Here is a 22,320-nt window from a genome sequence, read left to right as displayed (position 1 = left end):
CACATCAAGTATACATTGCATTTCCTGTATAATAACGTATTTATTCATAAAAAAGTTAGAAAAGTTGTTCATTTGTTGCACTTTGTACAAAAACATTAATACCACAGTCTAGGTCTGAAATGAAGCTTTATTTGTCATGTGTAGTATCAACAGAGGTCAATAGTACAATGGAATGCTTGGGATGGGAAGCCAGTGAAACTCGCCAGTTTTTATTTGTACATACAATAGTATGTAAAATAAGTAGTAAGTAATAAAATAAGTAATAAGTAATGAGTAATGAAGTAATAAGTAATAATTAAAAAGTAAAAATAAGTAGTTGGTAAAAAAATAATACAAAAGAGGGTAATAAAAGAAGAAAAAGAAGGTGATGATAATCCAATAAAGCGAATGGGATATGTAGAAGTATGAGACTAGTAGCATAGTCAGGATGGGTTTGAATATATTGCACATAAGTTATTTACATAAGTTGGTACACATGTCCAGCCTGGATATTTGAAGGTGCCATTAAGAAGAAGTCTGACAGCTTGAGGGTGGTAGCTGTCCCTAAGTCTTTTTATGCGTGCTGTCAGGCTCCTGTATCGTCTGCCAGAGGGTAGCAGTTAAAAAAGACCTTTGCTGGGTGAGTGTGGTCCTTGGTGATGCTGTGTGCTTTCTGCAGACTTCTGCTGCGATAATTGTCCTGGATGGAAGGAAGGGTGCTGCCGGTGACGTTCTCTGCTGCTCGGACCACTTTCATAGAGCTTTCTGGCTCTCAGAGGTGCAGTTTCCGAACCACACCGTGATGCAGCCCGCCAGAAGGCTCTCGATGGTGCTCCTGTAGAAGTTCCTGAGGATGTCGTGTTCATACCAAACTTCTTCAGTTTTCTCAGGAAGAAATCTTTGATGGGCTTTCTTTACCACAGTGTTTGTATGTAGAGTCCAGGACAGATCCTCAGTGATGTGTACTCCGAGGAATTTGAAGCTGCTGACCTGCTCCACCTCCATGTTGTTACTGAGGATGGGTAGATGGTGGTTTGTGTTCTCCTGAAGTCTACAATCATCTCCTTTGTTTTATTGACATTGAGTGAGCGGTTGTTTTACTGACACCAGCTGGTGAGTGATGTCACCTCGTCTCTGTAGGCGCGTTCATCGTTGTTGGTGATGAGGCCTAGGATGGTGGTGTCATCAGCCAACTTCAGGGTGATGTTGGAGGTGTACTTGGCGGTGCAGTCATGGGTAAACAGCGAGTACAGGAGTGGGCTGAGGACACAACCCTGTAGAGTGCCGGTGTTGAGGACACGTGTGGAGGAGAGGTGACTGCCGATCATCACTGCTTGGGATCTTTTGGTGAGGAAGTCCCATATCCAGTTGCAGATGTGCCTCTCCAGACCCAGGTCAATGAGTCTGGAGACCAGTTTGGAGGAGATTACAGTATTGAATGCTGAGCTGTATTATATATTATTGAAGCTTTTTCCAGATGGCTGAGTGAGGTATGGACAGGAAGGGCATTGGCGTCATCTGTTGACCTCTTGGCTCTGTGTGCAAACTGCAGGGGATCTAGAGTGTCGGGGAGGGAGCTGCAGATGTAATTTATAATTATTTGTTTGAAGCACTTCATAATGATAGATGTGGGTGCTATTGGCCGGTAATCATTAAGGCAGGATGGTGTGGGGGTCTTCTGGATGGGGACAACGTGGAGATCTTAAAGATGATGGGCACAGTAGACTAGATCAGAGACAGGTTGAAGATGTTGGTGAACACTCCGGCGAGCTGGTCGGCTCAGGTTCTCAGCACCCGTCCGGGGATGCCATCAGGCCCTGGTGATTTGTGGGGGTTCACCTTCTTGAATGCTCGTCTCGCCGTGGCTGTATCTACGCAGTTTGATGTCCTCTCTGTTCGCGGGTGGTCTGGTGATCGGTGCGGTGCTGTCTACATCAAAGCGGGCGAAGACCGTGTTAATTCTTCAGGAAGTGTAGCGCTCAATAGTTCCACAGGCCCACTCCTCCCCTCATAGTCTGTGATGCAGCGTAATCCATGCCACAAACGTCTTGGGTCATGGCTTTGTAGGGCAGATTCCACGCTTACCCTGTACTTCCTCTGGGCAGTCCTGATGGTCTTCCTGAGGTCGTATTTGGCTGCTTTAGGTTTCCAGGTTTCCAGAGTTGAAGGCGACGGTGCAGGTTTGGAGTTTTTCGTGCACGTCTGGTCCAACCCAGGGTTTCTGGTTAGGGTACGTGCAGAAGGTGGATTGGTGGACCGTGTCATCAATGGATTTCCTGATGTAGCCGACAACAGAGACTGTGTACAAGTTAATGTCTTCATCCACTGCGTCTGTGAACATCTGCCAGTCTGTTGCTTCAAAGCAGTCTTGTAGAACCTCATCAGATGTATTGCTCCATTTGTATTTCTGTTTGAGAACCGTTTTTCTCAGTTTGAGCCTTTGTTTGTAGGCTTGTAGCAGTAGAATTCCATTGTGGTCGGATTTACCAAAGGGAGGGGTTTGTAGCTATCTTTGAATGGGGTATAACAGTGATCAAGTGTCTGCTCCTCCCTGGTAGGGAGGGAAATGTGCTGATAGTATTTTGGTAAGACTACTTTCATGTTGGCTCTGTTGAAATCCCCCAAAACAATAAAATCCGCATCCGGGTGTTTTCAAGTTTATTTATAATCCCATAAAGCTGTTCTAGGGCTTGTGTTTTTAGATTTTGGGGAGGAATATGTAGCTGAATTCCCTGGGCAGATAAAAGGTCTAATTTTGATGGTTAGCAGCTCCAGGGCTGGAGAGCAGAGTTTTTAAAGTGCGTACGTCTGTGGCCCATAAAGAGTTAATCATCAGGCGCACACCCCCTCCACACGACTCGCCTGAGTCCTCCGTTCTGTCCGGCCTGTAGATGGTGTAGTTATCTGGGGTCTCGGCGCAGTCGGGGACGGATGAGTCCAACCCAATGGTCCAACCATGTTTCCGTGAAGGCAAAAACACAGCAGCTCCTCGTGTCCGAGCGCACAGGTCGTCCAGTTTGTTTCCCAGAGATTGCACGTTTGCAAACAAATAGTAGGGAGAGAGGGTTTATTGTGCCTGCTGCTAAATTTCCACAGCACCCCCGCTCGCTTTCCCCTCTTTCTCTTTGGCGCCATAGACTGTATATAAGAATAACTGGACAGAGCAAGCCCCCCTAATTCCGTGTTCCATATAGGAAGTACCACTGGGTTACAAAAAGGCCAAAGTCCCATTGACTTACATTGAGAAACAGACAGTTATTTCTCAGTCATTTTATATGTCAGAATAATCATTCTTCCTCTGCTGCTTTCTGATTAACTTCTTTTTTCTAATCCTATTTTTTTTAAAGATTTTTTTCCATTATCACAAGTTATTAGAGTTATAAATTGACCAATCAGATGGCTCAATAAGCGTTTGTGGGTCTGACGTCGACCGTCTGGGGCGTTTGATTGACACATGACGGGTAGCCAATGGGAGCAGACTTCATCAATGGGTCCGTGAAGACCTTTTAACACCTACTTTACAATTCAACAATGTACTCATTGTTCTACTGTTGTTTTCCTCAATGGAATGTACCGATGCAGCAGTTTAAAACAACAAGAGGAGCATGCTGTCGACATTTTTAGATGAGGATTTACTCTGTAGAAATAGATTTCACTCTGAGGTTATGTGCTTTGGACTTTTTTGTTTGTTTAACGTTCGTTTTTCTTTATTTCTCTGTTTTGATTGTAGCTTATAAAATATAAGTTGCATATATTTGCGCATAAAATCACCAACCAAAGTTTCATCTTCGCCGCACTTTTCCAGCTTCAGCCTGAATTAGATGCAGCCGTCTGAGGACCGCGAGACAGACTTGAAAGGACCTGGTCATATTTTTAAACAGAAAAAAGGATGGATATTTATTTTTTTTTAAATACCGCTGAAAGCGCTTCTCACGTGCATCTGATCAGACTGTAACCTGGCCGCGCATGTGAAGAGACGCTGCGGTGCGCGCGAGGGGGACACGCGCAGTTCGGGCACGGCATCACCCAAATGCTCCTTTTATCTCGACAAAAAGGAATAAATGTAAGTAAATCCCAAAGGACCGCTGACAGAATCAAATGTTGGGATGGTTCTCCCTCAAAGGCTTCAGCAATGACTTGTACAATTCTCTCGAGCCGCCGACGCTGAAGTTGGCTTCCGATTCGCGAGAGCGTTCCACTGTATTTTTCGAACTCAGACCACCTAAAAACAGGTCCTGTTCGAAAAAATCGGAAGCCAACTTCAGCGTCGTCTCGAGCCGGCGTTATTGAAGTAGAAGCTGTTTACATCCTGCGGTCTCGTGGTCGAGGCGTGGAAAGAGGCGGACGGTTGCAATAAACTCACTCCAGATTGGTGACAGTACTTCCTGTAGATTCCATGACTCAGCTATGACTCAGACCAATCGCTGGAGATTGGTTGCAAATGGCGGTATTCGTTTCAGGAATTGACGGTGAAAGCGCCGGCCTACTTTCGCGAGGAGAGGAAGTAATGCATTTCCAACGGGGGACCTCATTGCTCGCTCAGTCCATTAATTTTACAGTCTATGTTTAGTGCTCTTCTTCTCTTGCGGTGCTGGCGTAAACAAAAAAGGAGGATGTCCGTCACGGATGCCTCGAAGGGCCCTAAAATCGCCCTTTACTGTCGATCGAAGTTTTACAAGTGTACTGCGATTGTACACAAAGCACAGGGTTTAAGTGCTGGCACAGAAAGTGATGAAGCATATTAAAAATAAAATAAAATCAAAATTAAAGTGGCGCGTTAGCACGTAGCTTCTCATCTGCGCAGCCATAGTGCGGCACACCGGAAGTCTGCTAGGTCTTATTTTATGACGATCAGAGTTTTTTTCCCTTTTAAAATCTGTCATGTGTTTCCCCTGGGCTGATTGCCACTCCTCCCTGATGGGTTACACCTGTGTCCTTTTATCTTTTTACCCCCCTTCCTGTATATAATGGGTTCATCCCCTCACTTCCTTGCAGATTTGTCTTGTCACTACATGCACCAAATGTTGTCTGCCATTCCAGGTTTTGTGTGGTTTTGATTTTTGGCGTTTGGCCTTGGTTGGTTTTCGGACTTTGACTATAGAGACTAATCCTGTTTTTTCCAGCTTTGTGCTCTTCCTTAGTTTTTGGATTTTTATGTTATTAAAGACACTTTTTTTTGGAGCTGACAGTTGTCCTGCGATTGTGTCCACATACCAAAGCCTGACAAAATCAGACCAAAATTTAGCATTTTATGGTCCTTTTAATTAATATATTTGCTAAACCATGTCTCATTACTGCACTATCCAATATGGCGTCAATTGTAACAGTGCAAAAAGGGAAATCTAAATGAGATGAACTATCTTACAACAAGAATATACATGCTTATTTATTAAATAATATTCAGTAGATTTTTTGCCAGATAATTTCCCTTATTTGAAGAGTTTTGGTACTTAATTATCTCAATAAGATATTAAGGCTTGTTACTGTGATTTTATTACCAATTATGAGTAAAACACACTTGAAACTAGAATCTCAACAGTAACATTAACTTCACTCAAGCCTGTGACATTTGTATGACCGAGATCAATGCAGGAGTTTTGCCTTAATTCAAGATTTTCCAGTAAATGATCAGGAATAGACAACAGTTGAGTATATTTTTAGAACAATAGTAAAGTACTATTGTTTTGAGTTTTTTTGGCTGGTTTCAAGAAACAGATCCCTAGTGGTTAGCATCATGTCAAGATAACCTTAATAGCAAAATCTTAATTAAAGAATAATTTTGAACATTTTGAGAAAATAAAATTTATATTAGTCAAAATGAGCTTGATATTAGTAAAAATATACTGCTTTTAAGACATTTGTGGTTCTCATGAGGTTAGATATTTTTACTTGTTTTGACAAGCTAATTTTTCTTGTTCTCTTGGTAGATAATTTTTCCTATTTTAGCAATATTTACCTTATTTTTGTACATTTTTGTCTTGCAGACTTTATGCAGTGTAGCGTAGTGTCTCTAGTCTCATATTTCTTACAAGAACATGTTAAGGACACTATAGGGCCGATCATCAGTTCCTTGAACTTCTCTGTCACATCCCACCACTGTTTTAAGGCTCTCATAAATCTCACGCACAATTCCAAAGTACCTCTCTGCTCATTCCAACTCCCCATAAACCACAGCCCCTCTGTCTGTATTCTGTCATGGACTTATAGCTTCTTCTCTAGAAGCGTCCTAAAAGCAAACAATGGTTGTGGTTTGCTTTTTTCTTCCTCAACTCAAACTATTGCTCACAAAAGTTCACTTCTGACCTCAGCCTAGCTTCACACTCTTTCCCATAACTTCATTGTGTGACTCATCAGCCTTTCCCTAAACTCCACACGTCTCCATTCCCTCTTCTTGAATGACAACTGCTAATATGATCCAGCTGAACTGATGAAAGTCGTCCTGTTTCTTTACTTTAAAGTGTACCAAAACTATTCAGACATTTTTTGATGGAAAATCTAAGTATAATTCAGATTAAACACTTTTTTTTAACTTTGTCTGAAATAAAAACCCAAAAGAAAGCACCATGTGAACCAAAAATGAACCCAAGGGTTAAAACAAAAGAAGATTTATTTGAGTATAAAAGGTAGGGTTTTTTCTATCCTTTATACTCTTGTCAGTACATTATTCAAATAAAATAAGACGGCACAGTTTGTTGCTGTTTTTAATATAGATTCTTCTGACTAAATCACTGACTGGATCCCAGTTTGAAAGGGGGCTGAACCGACGACAGCTTTAACTTTTTATTGCCTCCTTAAACCACTAAAGCTCCAGCCATGGTGAAACATAGGATATCATTTCCAAATTCCTCTGGAGGTTGTGGTTTGTTTCCCGAACGTGTGGGATCACAAAGCTTCACACATATGTCCGAGCCTCATTTTCTGAGAAGAGATCAGAGAAGCACTTCCTACTGGGGATCTGAGGGAAAGAAGGGAGGGGGGCACAGAACAGAAGCCTTTCTCTTTTTGTTTCACAATAATTAGAATTATGTATATTGAGTGTTGTTCAGCACCTCATCTAAAGTGTTACTGGTTTATCTGTCTTTATTTCAGTAAACTTATACCTTACTACATCTCACTCCAGAGTAATTGTAGTATTGCATCATTACATCCCTAATTTATATCAATGATTTGTCTGTTTGAAATTTTACTTTAATGTTTTTGTGAGTTCTCACACACTTTTTCTAAAATACATGGTGAAAGAATTTGACTTTTTCAGGAACAATCTTCTTCAGGTTCTGCTCTGGGAAAATGATCTACTAATACATCTAGAGGAGTTGTTCAAACAAGAACTAACTTGTTGAAGAACGAAGAAACAAGTTTGCAAATTTTAGAATCTGGAAGGATGAGAATTTTCTCATGATTAAAAAGAACAAAAAAGAAAAGAATAAAGAAAAAAATCATTTTTCTAAAGTAATCTCGTGGAATCTTTTTAAAGTTTGATTTTCCACTTAGCTTGTGAGGAGCGTCATGAAGCAGGTCTCCTTTTGCAGATCAGATTTAGGTTTGTTGTCTGATTCTTTCAATAAGAAAAGAATCTGTTGATTACCCAACATAATTACTCTTGAAGACGTTTGAGTAATAAAACACATGGAGGGGCTGAGAGAAGCCCCCCACTGTTCCCTTGATCTTTGCATCAGAAGGACTGTTCTCTCATCTATCTGTTCATTCAGACGGCCGACCCTGGAGCTGTGATTACTTCATAGAATATTGATGAACCCTGCTGTAACGCAGTGATGGACCATGATGTCTGCGTTTCAGAAAACCTCCAGGGAAATGTTCGCTCACAGAAGTCATAAAATGGGCTTTCATCACTACATCTGTGCACCATCACAAAAAAAAAAAAAAAACGCAGAAGGTGCATCGAAAGATGTTCGGACAGCAAAACAGCTCCTCAAATATTCAACCCAGTTTCCCCTTAAATGATTTTTACTTTTTGTATCTTTCAGTAGGGCTTACGATTTAAGCTTAACAGATCAATAATCGATTTATTAAAAATCTAGATTGATTTAGCACATAAAGCTAAAGTCTGCTAGCTTGATGCTATTGTTTAATGGAATTTCCTATAGGATGGCTAATGCTAACACTCGGTCGACATAAACATGCATTTCTGACTAAATGAAAATCTTTATAAACTCACAGGCAGGAATTTTACAAACTCTTCTAAGGACATATTTCTTAAAGTAACCATTTTTGGTCTAAAACACATTTTTTTTTCTCATATTTTCTTCTTCTGGAATAAGGTGTAATGCTATAGCGTGATCGCCACCTAGTGGTCAAACTGAAACATCCTCCAGGAGAAGCAGAACAATGTTTCCAATGTTAATGATCTGAACATTTTAGTTAGAACTTCTCCTTTAGAGAATCCATGTAACACTGGATGATATTAACAATCTCATTATTTCACTGATACATTTACAGTATGTGAACTATATCAGACTAATATAAATATTTTCAAAACATATAGAAGATTAATGCTGTATTTCTAAATAAATGTGCATAAATGTGTAAACTCAAAATTGAATTGAACTGATTTGAGTGGATCAAAAGAACTGAGTCATTTCTGGTAATTATAATCAATACCCAGCCCTAATTCTTTGTCTTTTTTTAAGCGTAAATTGGAAAAAAGCAATTAAGACTAACAATTATCATTTATTTGAAATAATATGTGGATATTTGACTAATATATTTAGAAATTCTCAAAAGAGTTTTCAACTTTGATCAATAACTTTAATAAATGTGATGAGTAATATTGTATGGTAAGTCACTGAATTTATTTTGAACCTGAAATCACTTGTTTTCCTGTTTGTAACGCCTCATGCTGCCGTCATTTTCACTCATCCTTTATCTTTTTTACTGCTTTGGTTCAAATGCGGTTTTGCCTTCTTTAGTCAACTGATAAAAATCTCTTTCTATTAAATTTCAACCACATTTTTGTCTCCAAATTGCAGTCTGTCCTCCACCTCATTCTCCACCAGTTTTCTGCCATCATCATCATCTAGAGATGTCGGCGTCTCTGATCAGATCCAGATTCCAACTATCATTTCACATTTGTCATCCTGATGCTCAAACATAGCTTCCTTATTGAAGTCTACAAGCAGATCAACTGGGTTTGAAAACATGAGCACCAGCCCAGAAGCAGAGCTTATTGGAGCATTTAGATGAGTGCTGAGATGTCTCAGAGAAAAGAAACCAGCAATCAGTGACTCCCATCGACCCTTTTTCAAACTATCTGCAGTTAGATTCCTCAAAGTTCACTATCTAGGAGGGAAAATTCACACCGAGCTGAGACTGCTAATTCCAGTCAGAACTGAACATTATCAGTGCAACAAAACTAGTGAGCAATACTGGATCTTTCTATCCAGTTTAGATCCAGGTTCCAGCTCAGATGAGGAAAACAAAGACGTTCATGGATCTACTAGTCTGCAGAGCAGGGAGGTTGTTGCCAGCTGTTGTAGCTTCTACATCACCCCTTTTTTCCACCAATATTGCTACCATCTGCTCCTGATTCACAAAGATTTAAATAAATAAATACTCAAAAATTCAATTTAAATCTTAACTTTCTTAATGTTTGTCCTCCATCATGAGAAAAAATGCTACAGTTTCAAGCACCATATTCATTGGAGAGGGTCTTTAATTCAGGGTGGCTGTGGAGCAGAAGTGGAGCGGTTGACCTCTGATGATCTTGGGTTTAGTTCTCGTCTTGCAGAGTTGGTGGTTGGCGCCGTGTTTGGTAGCAGAGCTGCTATCAGTGTGTGAATGTGTGTGTGGATGCAGCCGCCCTAAGTCCATTTTGTTTATTCTAAAAACGTTCCCAGTAGTGTTTTAATCATGATTATGACGTTTTAAACCTAAATCCCACAACCTAAATGTCTTAAAAAGACATTTTTTTTGTTGATCTGAAGCCTCTGTCTCCAAAATCTCTTCTGAGGGGACGTGGCTATAGGAGCTGAGCTCTGTCTGGTTATGATAGCTCTGTGTCTCACTAGTGTATATCTTCACCTCTGCTACATAAAAATGTCCATCGATATGGGTAATGTCCAGGGGGACTTTAAATTCCTGTAAGAGCGTTATTATTTTCTCTTTCTTGATTTATCTCTAATGCATATTAACTGATACATGCTTCTTATTTACTTTGAATTGCGGGGGGGGGGGTGTATTCCAGATCACACACTTTAATAAACTACAGATTTAGTTGATTTTATCCTTAATTTTCAATTAAATTAAACTTGTTTTATTGGTTCCATGAATAAAGTTTATTTGAAGCTGTGGTAAAATAAAAAAAATACAAAAGACATGATTCAAAAAATGATCTTACCTGAAGCTTATTTGCATGTTTGGTTGTGAGAAAGAAAATAGTGAAAAGGAAAGAGCCCCATCTAGTGGTGTGAATCTGTTACTGCAGTGTTATTGTGAAAGTCCTGCTTCTGTGCAGTAAAAAATGATTAAAAAAATAAAAAATTATGAAATCAGCTGTATTGTAAGATCTCTTTTAAAGAAGGGAAAAAGATACATTAATATGTTCAATTACTACTTTATTAAAAATACATTTTAATATGTCAGGATGTTAGGTGTACAGTAAAACATGAGTGGTGGAAAGACATGAACAGCGGTGAAGATGCTGATAATTCTACACTGTTTTTTTGTGTGAATCCAAAAACAACATGTTACTATTGCATTTATTTCTACACTAAATTGGAAAAGTCACAAACCCTGAGTTGTAGCTTTTATGAAATCCAAACATGTTTATGAACGCAACCTTGATTCTGAGTGGAACAGCCAGGAAGATCATGGAAGCGTTTTCCTTCCTCAATGTTTTAAAAAAATATTGATACACATAAATACTTGGAAGTCCCTCTTATTTTGAAAAACATAAAAAGACGTAGTTAATACTGTATGGTCCTTTACAATAGTAAATGATGCATCTTCCATTAAAGATGCTTTAGTGCACGAAAGTGGGTCAAATGGCAGCATTATTTCCCAATATTTCCCATAAAAAGTCTGGTTGAACTTGTGACTCCTTTAGTGTATAACATTAAACACAAACAGTGTGAGGTGGCAGTGGCTTTGCTACACAGAAAGGTAGATTTGGTTGAACAGAATACTATGAAGCAGATTTTCCGCTTCTACCTTTCTCACGAGGTTCTGTTCTTCCAGTAAAGGAGTACTTTATTGTTAAAAATACTGAAACAATAATACTGATTTACTCGTTAAAGACCACACTGCAGAAACAAACATGGATGCAAAGAAATGCTGGCAGTTTGTTGATCCTATTTTCCTTCATGTTTTGTAACTTCTCATACTAAAGTAAATCTAAATGGCTCAATTTGTAAGACTCAATGTTTAAAATTGTAATTTATTTCAATAAGTGGGCTTAAAAACATTAAATACTAAAAGAAAAATTATTTTTCATGAACCAAAAGCGCATTGTGTTTTGTTTTCTTGTAAACAGGCTGTGGATCTGAGGCGGAGAACTAACATTTCTATAATATTGAGTCCTTTACACACATTCTGGTCAAAAGGTTGAGTTTTAATTTACATTAAGATGTTTTTATATAACAGTTTGTCATTAATACTGAATTACAAGTAATGTGGTTAGAGTGAACCTGAACTAGAACAGTTCTCCAGGAATCACTTCTTTAGTTTCACAGCATTAATCAGATCAAAGAACCTTCAGGATCTTCTAAATGTCAGGATGTAAACAAACGTTTACATGTTTAGTTTGATAATGCTTCATGTGGGTTAGTGACTATGTCTGAATTCCTTCACTACAAGTTGTACATTTTCCAGTGCTGTCCGAATTCCAAAAATTGAGAGCACTAGAAATTTCCCAGAAGTCTTTGTGAAAAACTAGCGCGCATCGATGCTCACATTAGCGAATATAGACCACAATGCATTGCAATTGAACAATTTCTGCAATAAAAACGTGTTTAAATGTAATTTTTTAACAAACTATCCACATTTTCATCATCAGAACACAGTAGAATCATAAATATTTATTTAGATTTGATTTTAATTTTGTGAAATCGGTGACGTCATGTCCAGCGTTTAGAAAAACAAAAGAAAACTAGTGAGCATGGTGTCTGAATTACTTTTAAAATCCAGGGCACTGTATAGGTTTTTAGTAGTTAGGGGTTTGGAAGAGAATTGGGACATTGCCAGAATCTGTATAAATATTGTGAAATATTTTGTGCTTCATAAACGTGGCGTTTAACACCCAAACGGACGTAATGCAACAAATACAACTGGAATTGGCAGAACCTTCAAGATTTAATGGCTCTGCCCCTTTTATTTTCTTTTAATTGTTGGTGTGGTCATGAATGTAGCTGTTAGCAGTCATTACGACAGCTGGGAAGCCAGTGGCAGCTCTGATTGGGCGATGTGTGAATAGAACGGCAGCCGGGCCATCAGCCGCCCAGTAGCTCTGTGGTGTATAAAAAGCGGGTCATTCAGCACCAGTGGTTATACCACTCCGATTTTGATTATTACACTTACAGTTTACACAATTTTAGACAACATGCCTCCTATGAGAGCACTATGTTCTGTCTTCTTCGTATTCTTCTCAGCATCAACCACATCTCGTCGATGGTGTCATGATGGGTTCCGTGCAGCATCAGTGCTGTCTCCCCATTTGGACCCACGGTGGTCAGGATCGCCGGGCACACGGTCCATGTCAACAACCCTAGTCAAGTGCCTGAACTGCTACCATACGATTCCTCACAATCAGATGGTGGCAGTGGGGCGGCAGCACAGGGGCAGGAGGGTGGCAGTCAGAAATTGCCCGATCATCAGACGATTTTGGACACCTCAGAGACCCTCCTATCAGTCAATAGTTGTACTGCTGCCTTCCTGCCTCCCGACTGCCACTGGACTGCCTCCTCCTGAACAATGGGAGAAAATTGTCCGGTCGCGTAAAATCTGAACTTTTCTTCAAACCTCCGCAGCCGCCATGTGAGGAGTAAAATTATTGGAGGCGCCGCCATGCGGCCAGCTGCAGAAATTGCTGAAAAAGTTGCATTTAGGTCGCTGTGGGGGGGCATTTTAGAACAGGGGTGTCCAAATCCAGGCGGTCCGGCTTCCTGCTGTTTTTCCAGAAATCCTGTCTTATCTGCTGCTGATTACCTGGATCAGGTGTGTTTAGCCAATAAGAAGCTTCAATGGCAGGTTGGTGGAAAACATGTAGAACACCGGCCCTCGAGAACTGGATTTGGACACCTCTTCTTTAGGACATGTGACCATAGTCTACGAACATTTGTTCTCTGTTTAGGGTAACGTCTCGCTCAGATTGTTTTGGGCTAAAACTGGATCAACCAACACTTTTCTTTTTTTTAAAGAATGATAAAATATGTCTGATTTAACAGACTGTGCAAAAGAAAGGCTACAAACAGATGATGAAAATGATCAAAAGACTGATTTTGAAGACATGACGTGCTGAACGTCCTAACATTTGTATCGGGTCAAATCAGGATCAGCTTTAGGTAAACAAAAAAAAAAAATTTAAAACTTGAAAATTTGAACAATATATTTTAAATTTGAAAAAGAATACTGAAAACTTGAATAAAAAAAACAACTATGAATGTAAAATTACCAATTGAAAAATAATGTTTTCATTAGTAACAGCTGCTGTCCGTCCGCCATCCTAGTGATTTTTGAATTAGCCACATCAGAGGACAGAAAACTCAAAGACGGCGCCAAACGGACACAGGTTGGGAACGGAAATGATGTCCCCATGACCTGTCACCACACTTTAGCCAATGGGCTCAAAGCCCCGCCCCCATGTAAAATTTGGTTGAAAAAAATCCAAATCAGAATTGATTTTTGTTCAAATGTTGAAGTTTTATTTCAAGTTTTGAATTTTATTATCTGTTTTTTTGTTCACTTTAAGCGGACCCTGATGTGACCTCATACGTTTGTTTCAAGGCGTCTGTGGAAGACGAGTGAACACGCTACATCACCAAACCCCGTGTCAGGGATTTAACACTCCATACAAAAGTCAGTAAATGACCTACTAAAGTGGCTAATACAAATTCTATTGAAGCATTGAAAACTGTTAGGCTGATAAAAAAAAAAAGTTCCTTTCATTTTCAGAATTCCTCTTTCGGAGGGCAGCGACTGTTTGACCAACAGTTAAACCAAATTCCTCCATCATTGTCCCGAGAAGTAAGTCCCCTCTCGACTGTGGGTCTGGAGGTGCCGTTTGATTTTGTCGGAGCGGCTGAAGCACTTGCCGCACACGGGGCAGCTGTACGGCTTCTCTCCCGTGTGGATCCTCATGTGGACCTTCAGGTGAGCCATCTGAGTGAAGCCCTTCCCACAGATCTGACAGCGGAAAGGCTTCTCTCCGGTGTGGCTGCGCTGGTGCTCCTGCAGCCTGCCGGAGGAGCTGCAGCACTTCCCGCAAACGCCGCAGCGGTACGGCTTCTCCCGGGTGTGCACTTGCACGTGCACGTGTAAATGCCCGATGTGGCTGAACGCCTCGCCGCACACCTTGCAACAGAAAGATGACATGTGACCCTGCAGGGGGGATTTTTGATGGGGGCAGTCCACAGCCCCTGGGCTGCGCATGAGAGGGGCCGGTCCTCTATTGGCTCCGTGTACCGCCCCTTTAGCACCCCCCATCTGCCCTCCGTTCTCCACCCCGAGGATGTCGATGTTGTTCTCGTTTGAGCAGTTCGGGTTGACGGGGGCGAGGGGCTGAGCGCCACCGCCGGAGGGGCCGGAGCCTCTGTGGCCGCATCCGCTCTCCGCCTTCACGTGCCTGGACGGGCCTCGAGGTCCGGGATCTCGTTCTCTGTTCTCCACTCCCTGGTTCTGAGGAAGGCTGGACGTGTGGGGCCCCTCCTGGGGGTATTCGTTAGCGACGCGTGCTGGAGGGAACATGTTGTCGGGGGTGCTGCAGGAGCCGTGGTTCCGAAGCGGATCGCTCCCCTGGTTGACCCGCGGGTCTCTCTTGTCCTTGATCTGCGGAGGAATCCGCTCTTCGTGGCCCATGCTGGGACTCCACTCGCGACGAGGATGCTCGCCGTCCTCCTCGTCCAGCAGCGGCATGGAGGGCCGGTCTGGGAAGACAGCGGCAAGAAGACAAGTTTTAGAGAAAAAGTTTTAGAAAAAGTTTTAGAGAATAACTGTGCTCTAGATCAAATAGCAACTATGGAAAATTAGCATTTTAAGGTTTTTTTTACAACCGTGTTCCGAGAACTGATCCTAGTTCCAATTAGGGCTGCCGCGATTAGTCGACTAATCGACTATTAACCGATAAGTAGGTCATAGGTCATGTGACATCAGTACAGGAACATACAGCTAAATCCGCTAGTGTTGTGATGACTTTCTGGGCATGGAATTACTCAACATAATAGAATTAGGACTGCCGTGGATTTGGGGATTCGAACGGGATAATGGTGAATAGGAGTGTGGTTCTTGGGTGCAGTAATGTGCCGAAGAAGGGGGTCTCCCTTCATGAATTTCCCGTTTTAATAAAGGAGAGGGGCGCTCCCCGGTCAGGGGGAGGCTTTGAGTCCTCCCCGGCCCTCCGGAGGAGGAACGCGGGGGGTGTACGGGCACCTGGCAGGCGCGCGCCGGACGGCCAGGGTGAGGCTGCTGCGGCGCGCTGAGGGGGGTTTGCGGTTCCAAAGCCCCGGGCCGGGCATGGGGGCTGCTGTGGGTTCGCCGGACAGTTGTCCGGTGCCGGCAGCCGAGCCCGCACGAAGGGTTGTTACTCCCTCCCGGGCCAGTGAGGCCGGCCGTCTGGAAAGAGGATCCGCGCGGGGGTTGGTTGCGCGCGGGCGAGGGAGGCCGAGAGGGTGGCGGGGGAGCGTGCCCACCCATCGCCACAGCAGCAGACCCTCGTCCGCGGCAGCCCGCGTGGGCCGCCTCGGCGGGCGGACTCCGTCCGCCTCAGCCCTGGAGGAGGACGACAAAGGACGCTCCGCGGCGGCGCATTTCCTTTTCCGATAATGATCCTTCCGCAGGTTCACCTACGGAAACCTTGTTGCGACTTTTACTTCCTCTAGATAGTCAAGTTTGATCATCTTCTCGGCGCTCCGCCAGGGCCGTGGCCAACCCTGGCAGGGCCGATCCGAGGACCTCTCTAAACCATCTAATCGGTAGTAGCGACGGGCGGTGTGAAAAATACGAACCATGACAAATCCTGCAGCCTCCTTTCGCCTTCTGCTTGCTCCCCGCCATCGCTGTGTGAGCTTTCACCATCGTCATCCGAAGCCCCTGTATCCTCAGATGAGGAAACCTCCGGTTCAAACTGGTAGGGCTGTACACCCTCCAAACCCTGTGTCGTTAAAATTTCCGTGTTTGATGAAGGCTCATCACCTTCATCCAAAGAAATATCTGCTAAATCGTGGTCTACGTCGCTTCTCAAACCGTCCGCCATTGTTGTTTACACTCTGGGATCCCTGAAGTGACGTCACGCGCAGCCCCCGCCCATCACCACCTATCGCCCAAATTTAAAGCTGTGCACGACCATAAAATGATCAATAAAATGGCGCTAGATCATTTTAAGTGAATATTTTTATCAGATTCGTTTTCCAAGTTCCATTGACTTTCTAAATTAAAAAATTTTATAGCCACTGCACGAGACCTTTAAAATAGTCGACAACTAATTTATTAGTCAATTATAGGGCTGGGCGATAAAACGATAATTATCGTTATTGCGAAATTACTTTTTTTCGATAGTGAAATGAGTCTATTGCGATAAACTTTCGTGTTAAATAACACGGGAGAAAATCCCGGAAGAGCCGCGCTTCTTCTTCTTCTTACGGAGCGGCTGATTCTGGGAGCCCAGACTGAGAGGGGGGGGGGACTGAGGCCCCGAATGATGACAAAAGGACACAAAAGAAAACATTATTTCAGTAAACCAATAACCAATATATAATCGCAAATACTTTTATTTTTAATGTCAAGGTAACGATGTTTATATATTTTGTTTTGGAAACATCGTCACCGGACCCCCCTCCTCTAAACTGAAAATGGTTCGGTCCGACTGGATTATTCTTCCGCAGCTGTTTGTTACCGACAGATCCACAGAGTGTGAGGGAGAGAAGACACGCTTTAAAATCAGGAGTTTAAACACCTGATTTAGAGGAGAACCTCCATGAAAAAAGAAAAAGGAGACAGTCTGTCTATTGCCGCGCGTCACGTGTCAGGCGGGGCTGAAAGAGGAGAGACTGTGCATGCTAGTAACAGCCTGTGCTGTGGCTCTGGAGTTGAGATGAGTTTGAGGGTTTTGTTAAAATATTAACCAAAAGCTTTTGTATAGAGCTTCGAATGAGAATCATTTGCTGTTTTATTATGTATCAATAATGAATTTGTTAGTTACATTTGTGCCGTTTATGCTCATTTCTTAATGAGGTGATCTAATAATAGTAAAATAAACTTGTTTTTAACGACTCCTGACATGACACTAAATGAAGAGATCTTATGTGTTTGATCAATCCTCCAACATGTACACATGTCAGATGATTGAGTGAAATGATTATTAAATCTATTATCAGAAATGTTTATTTTAAGTTTACATTTTATTATCTTCTGCTGCACAGCAGTACCTATAGTTTATGTTCAGAAGAAATTAGAAAATAATATAAAAATAACTGTAATATATTTGCTGCTTTAGAACAATGTTTTAAGACTTAATTTTAATTTGAAAGGAACTTGTATGTGCTGCAGTCAGATTAAAATAAATCAGAAATTCTGTGCAGCCTATTGAAAACATACCACCGTTATGGTTTAACTATTGTGTACATTATGTATATGTACAATATTTATTAGAAATATTTAAATGTTCCTCACAGTTAGTTTCAATACTACAGTTAATACAAAAAATAGTTAAAGTTTAATTTGAACTAACTAAGATTTAATGGGAGGGGATGGTGGGGGGGGGGTTAGGTGAAAAAACTGAAGTCCTAAAGCTATTTGCAATAAAGATTACTTTGATTATTTGATTATTTGATTTATATCGTTTTTAATATCGTTTTCGCACAAAATGAAAAAACCGATATCGCAATATGAAAATTCCTAGTCAATTAGTTGATACTTTATATTATATGTTGCTAAAGTGTAGTAAAGTAGAAAGTTATAGCGACATTCTGCAGCTTTTTGGGCTATTTCAGCATTTATTAAGGTTTTTTATGCCATTTTGGAGTTTGGCTAATATTTCAGCTTCATGCTAGTTACTTTGGCTAATTTAGGATTTTTTCTGTTTTTTTTAAGACTTTTTTTGAAATTCAGCTAATATTTCAGCTGCATGCCAGCCGTTTTACCTAACTTGGGCTTTTTTAAAAAAATTTAGGCTAAATTAGCATTTAACTAATATTCTAAATGGCTATCATCTTCAGCATTTTCTGCTTTTAGCTTCATCAATTTCAGTTATCAGCTTCAGCATTTTTAGCAATTAATTTCAGCATCTTCAGTGGTCGAATTCAGTTTTACAGCATTCACACTAGCATCATTGCAGCTAATGCTATATATCTAGTTTCATAGCTGTCTAAAGTGAGCATGACCCGATTAATCGACTATTCAGAAAAAATTATCAGTGATAAGTCAACTATTAAAATAATCGTTTGTGGGAGCTCTAGTTCCAATCCCATTAATAATGATAACAGCCGAAACTGTTAACTGGAACTAAAAATATTACATTTGCATAGATATAACATGCATATCGTTTATTGTTTAGAACAGTTTATGTGTCAGAGGATCAATGCACAAAACATGAGTCCAAATCTGTCTAATAGTGTGTTGTTGCTCTTCATTTAAATCCCTGAATTTCTTTTAAAAAAATTCAATCATTTTAAACAGTAATGAGTGAAGTATGAAGGTAGGAGTATTATGGTTTGGCTAGTTTTGCTGTCTCAACACTGGGCCATGCCCAAAATATTATTAAAGTGTCAGATTTTGTTCATATTTTTCATATTCTTTGGTGTCAAATGGTGTCATTTACCACCACGGGAAAAACTTGCTGCTTGAATAAAAGTGACTTTCTGTCAAACTTTGCCACGAGGAGTGCATAATAAGGGGATTTACTGCTCGTCTCTGTCAGCAGACAGAAACATTAAAACAAATATTTGATGGTGATGAGGAAAAAGACCGTCAAGAGAATAGTTTTTGAGGCAAATCTACAAAGAATAAAAAGAGATTCATCTGAACCTGAAGGATTCTGAACAAACTGACTGCAAAAATATGTAAAGTCTATTTACATTCATAATGAGATCATGTTGATATAAAAAATTTAGAATATCTGAAACCCATTTTGTAGATCTACACTATCAGAGCAAAGTTATGAATGCAGACTTCAGTGATCTTACATCATGGAACAATAGTAAATTTGTCAAATGTGGGAAAACTATTAGAAATTTGACATTTGCTTTAATATTTATTATTTTATTTGTTGTTATAGTTTATAATGTAATTGTTCTTAGGATGATTTTTTCAGATTTTTGCATCAGTATATTTGGTATAACTGGCTGGTTAATGGACTGGAATGTGGGAAACAGGGGTTTTGATTCCCCAGGAATACAATGAGCTTAATCCAGTGTGGGTCCGTTAGGCAAGACCCTTCACACAGATACCCAACTATGGAGCCACGAAGGGGCCCAAGACTGGCTGACCCCAGTCAGGAGAAAATACAGCGTTGTGTCAGGAAAGGCATAAATCTTTCTGCCAAAACTGCATCGCTATGGCGACGCCTGACAGGACGTGCTTAAAGGTGAAAATATAAAAGTATTTAGAATAGAATAATTTATTATTATGGACTCAGGGTCCAAATAACAAGACTATAAAAAACAAACAGAAATTTCTACATAAAAAGGTACAGATAAATATAAAAATACTAAGACCACAAACATAAGAATTAAAGTAAAAACACATATTACAAACTTAAAAACTGAAGGCTAAAAAATGCGTCCATACCAGAAACTCTAGAGTGGAGACAGATATTTAAGAGGGCTGGTTTTTTTAATGGTGAGGGATAAAATAATTTCATTCTCTGAGGCATTAAGATATTGGTTAAAACTGTAAATAAAATGTATTATATATATATATATTTACTATTAATACAATTTATGTATTACCTTAACATTAAATGTACATTACCAACTACTTCTTTGTCATTTTGTTTGTTTACTTGTTTTGTTTATTTAAGACACTATTGCGAAAATATATACTGTAATATACAATTAACTAAAAAAAACAAAGAAAATGGGAACAAACTCAAACCATGTTCCTCTTTTGTTCATCAAAATAAGACTTCAAATAATAACAAAAGCTCTAAAAGTATTTAAATAATATTTCATAACATTAGAATAAAGTGATACTATTAAATGAATGTGGAGTTAAATGTATTTTCCAATGAATTTCATGACTAATTATCATAAGTTTAATATATATCTGTGTATTAATATAAATAAATGTTGTCTTCTATAGTTTTATTTTTGTTTTGATAGCTTAAAATATAACACTTTTCTAAATTCCAAATGAACAAGAATCAGAACAGTTGTATGTTTACATAGCTTTCTTTTTATAATTTCTGTGTCATCTTTTTACAAAATCAGAGTTTTGATTTTTCATTCTCGAAATGACCTTTGACCTTTCTTCTTTCATAGTTATAGGTGTGATAAACATCAGTTTACTGGCCCTTTGCGGTGTTATTACTTGGCATCCCGGTGACCTCCTGGCCCCTGATGCTCTGGATTCATTACAGGCTTTTCCACACACTCCAGCTGAATGAGCTGTAACTGGATCAGAACCAAAATAATGAAAATATTCATAAAGCTAAAATGTTTTCTCTAAACTGACAGACGAAAACATTAGTTTATGTTAGCAGTTTATGCTAGCATGAAGAAAAAAATTGCAACATGAAAATTAAAACTTTAGCATGAACACAAATGTGAAGTGAATCGTGAAAAAGCGGTTCGGTTCTGTAGAAACTGTGTTTTGAGTTCAGCTAGCTGCCGGGCTAATGAACAAAGGTACATGCTACATGCTAGCCGCTCCATACCGGGGCGGTTCGGCTCACGAGCCTGACAGTGGAACCAGCGGCTCGACCCTCTGGTACTAATGAGGATTCAAGACGCGTAAGCCGCCAACACCATCGAAACGAACTTTTAATACAACTTGACTGAGGTTGGACCCCCGGCACCGTTAGCTAACCTGGCCATATCTCGATGCCAGCGTCCCGGAGCCTCCGTCGGAGATGGTCGTTCTCCCGCTCCCGGATCGCGATCTCCTCCTGATACTCCAGGATCGTGTCCTCCACTGACTTGTAAATCTCCTGTGCAGCCAGCATTAGACGTTCAGTCAAGAAGACGTTTAGAAACTGTAGTTTCGTCATCTTCTGAGGGCTGCACGAGCTCTTGTTTTNNNNAAAAAAAAAAAAAAAAAAGATGCGAGTGCTCGTCACGTGACCTGCATGTGTTTCCTCCTCTGCTCAGCTGGTGCACCCCAAAAAGATTTTTAAGACCAACATTTACTTATTTTTCTTTAAATCATTTAATAATTTATTCTAATAAACTTTATAAGACCCAATATATTTCAAATTAAGGCTTAAACTTCAGAGTTTAATATTTTGTTTGTTTTTGTTAAAGAAAAAAGTGTTTTGACATGTTCTTGAGGTATTTTTCTCATGACGGAGGACAGTTTCAAACGGTATTTCTGAGTATTTCTTTATTCAAGTCGATGTGAATCAGGAGCAGACAAAAAAAATGATGTTGGAAAGAAGTAAATCTGCATTCTGATGCCTTCACTTGAAAACAAATAGATCCATGTACATCTTTGTTTTCCTCGTTCCAGTTGGTATCGGCCTCAAAACTTGTACGGCTGGATAGCTCCAATATTGAAGGCCATTTTTGTTGCACTGGTAAAGTTAGGTTGGGTGTGAGGGGCTGTAAGATATGTAAACATGTTAAAGAGCATGTAAACAGCTGGATGATGGGAAGGGAGGGCAGGCTCACTCCAAGCCAACAGTCCCACCCATAATTCAGAGGTTAATTTCTAATGAACTGCTGTTGCTCTGCAAAAAACATGTCCTAGAAAACAACATTTTTTAAATTTTGCCTAAAAACTGCATAATTACTGTAAAAATTATTTAATAATAGATCAAAAGAGGATCTGATTTTCATTCTTTGCATGTAATGCTTGAGTTCTTAGTATTTTTAACCTTTCCTGATGTCTTTATGTTGTCATTTATTGTGTGCATTAGTCACACACATACAAAATATAAAAAAATACTCCATATGCTTCAACTAATTCAAATCTCAGCTGCCCGAATCCTCTCAGACCCCTCCACCCATCACTCCTGTCCTG

General features: G+C 40.3%; 1 protein-coding gene across 1 annotated transcript; it reads right to left on the bottom strand.

Annotated features, from left to right (window-relative positions):
- Positions 1-13,317: 13,317 nt before the first annotated feature.
- Positions 13,318-21,396, bottom strand: LOC112140795 (PR domain zinc finger protein 1). The gene is made up of 2 exons (XM_024263803.2): positions 21,169-21,396; positions 13,318-15,074 (listed from the first exon to the last, which is right to left on the bottom strand). Exons 1-2 carry the CDS (start codon positions 21,347-21,349, stop codon positions 14,161-14,163), a joined length of 1,095 nt encoding a protein of 364 aa, XP_024119571.1. The 5' UTR covers positions 21,350-21,396; the 3' UTR covers positions 13,318-14,160.
- Between the last annotated feature and the right edge of the window lie 924 nt (positions 21,397-22,320).

This window comes from Oryzias melastigma, linkage group LG5, assembly GCF_002922805.2.
Source record: "Oryzias melastigma strain HK-1 linkage group LG5, ASM292280v2, whole genome shotgun sequence".
In the NCBI taxonomy this organism is placed as follows: Eukaryota; Metazoa; Chordata; class Actinopteri; order Beloniformes; family Adrianichthyidae; genus Oryzias; species Oryzias melastigma.
The sequence above is the reverse complement of the archived record's forward strand: the minus strand, read 5'-3'. Positions and strand labels throughout refer to the sequence as shown.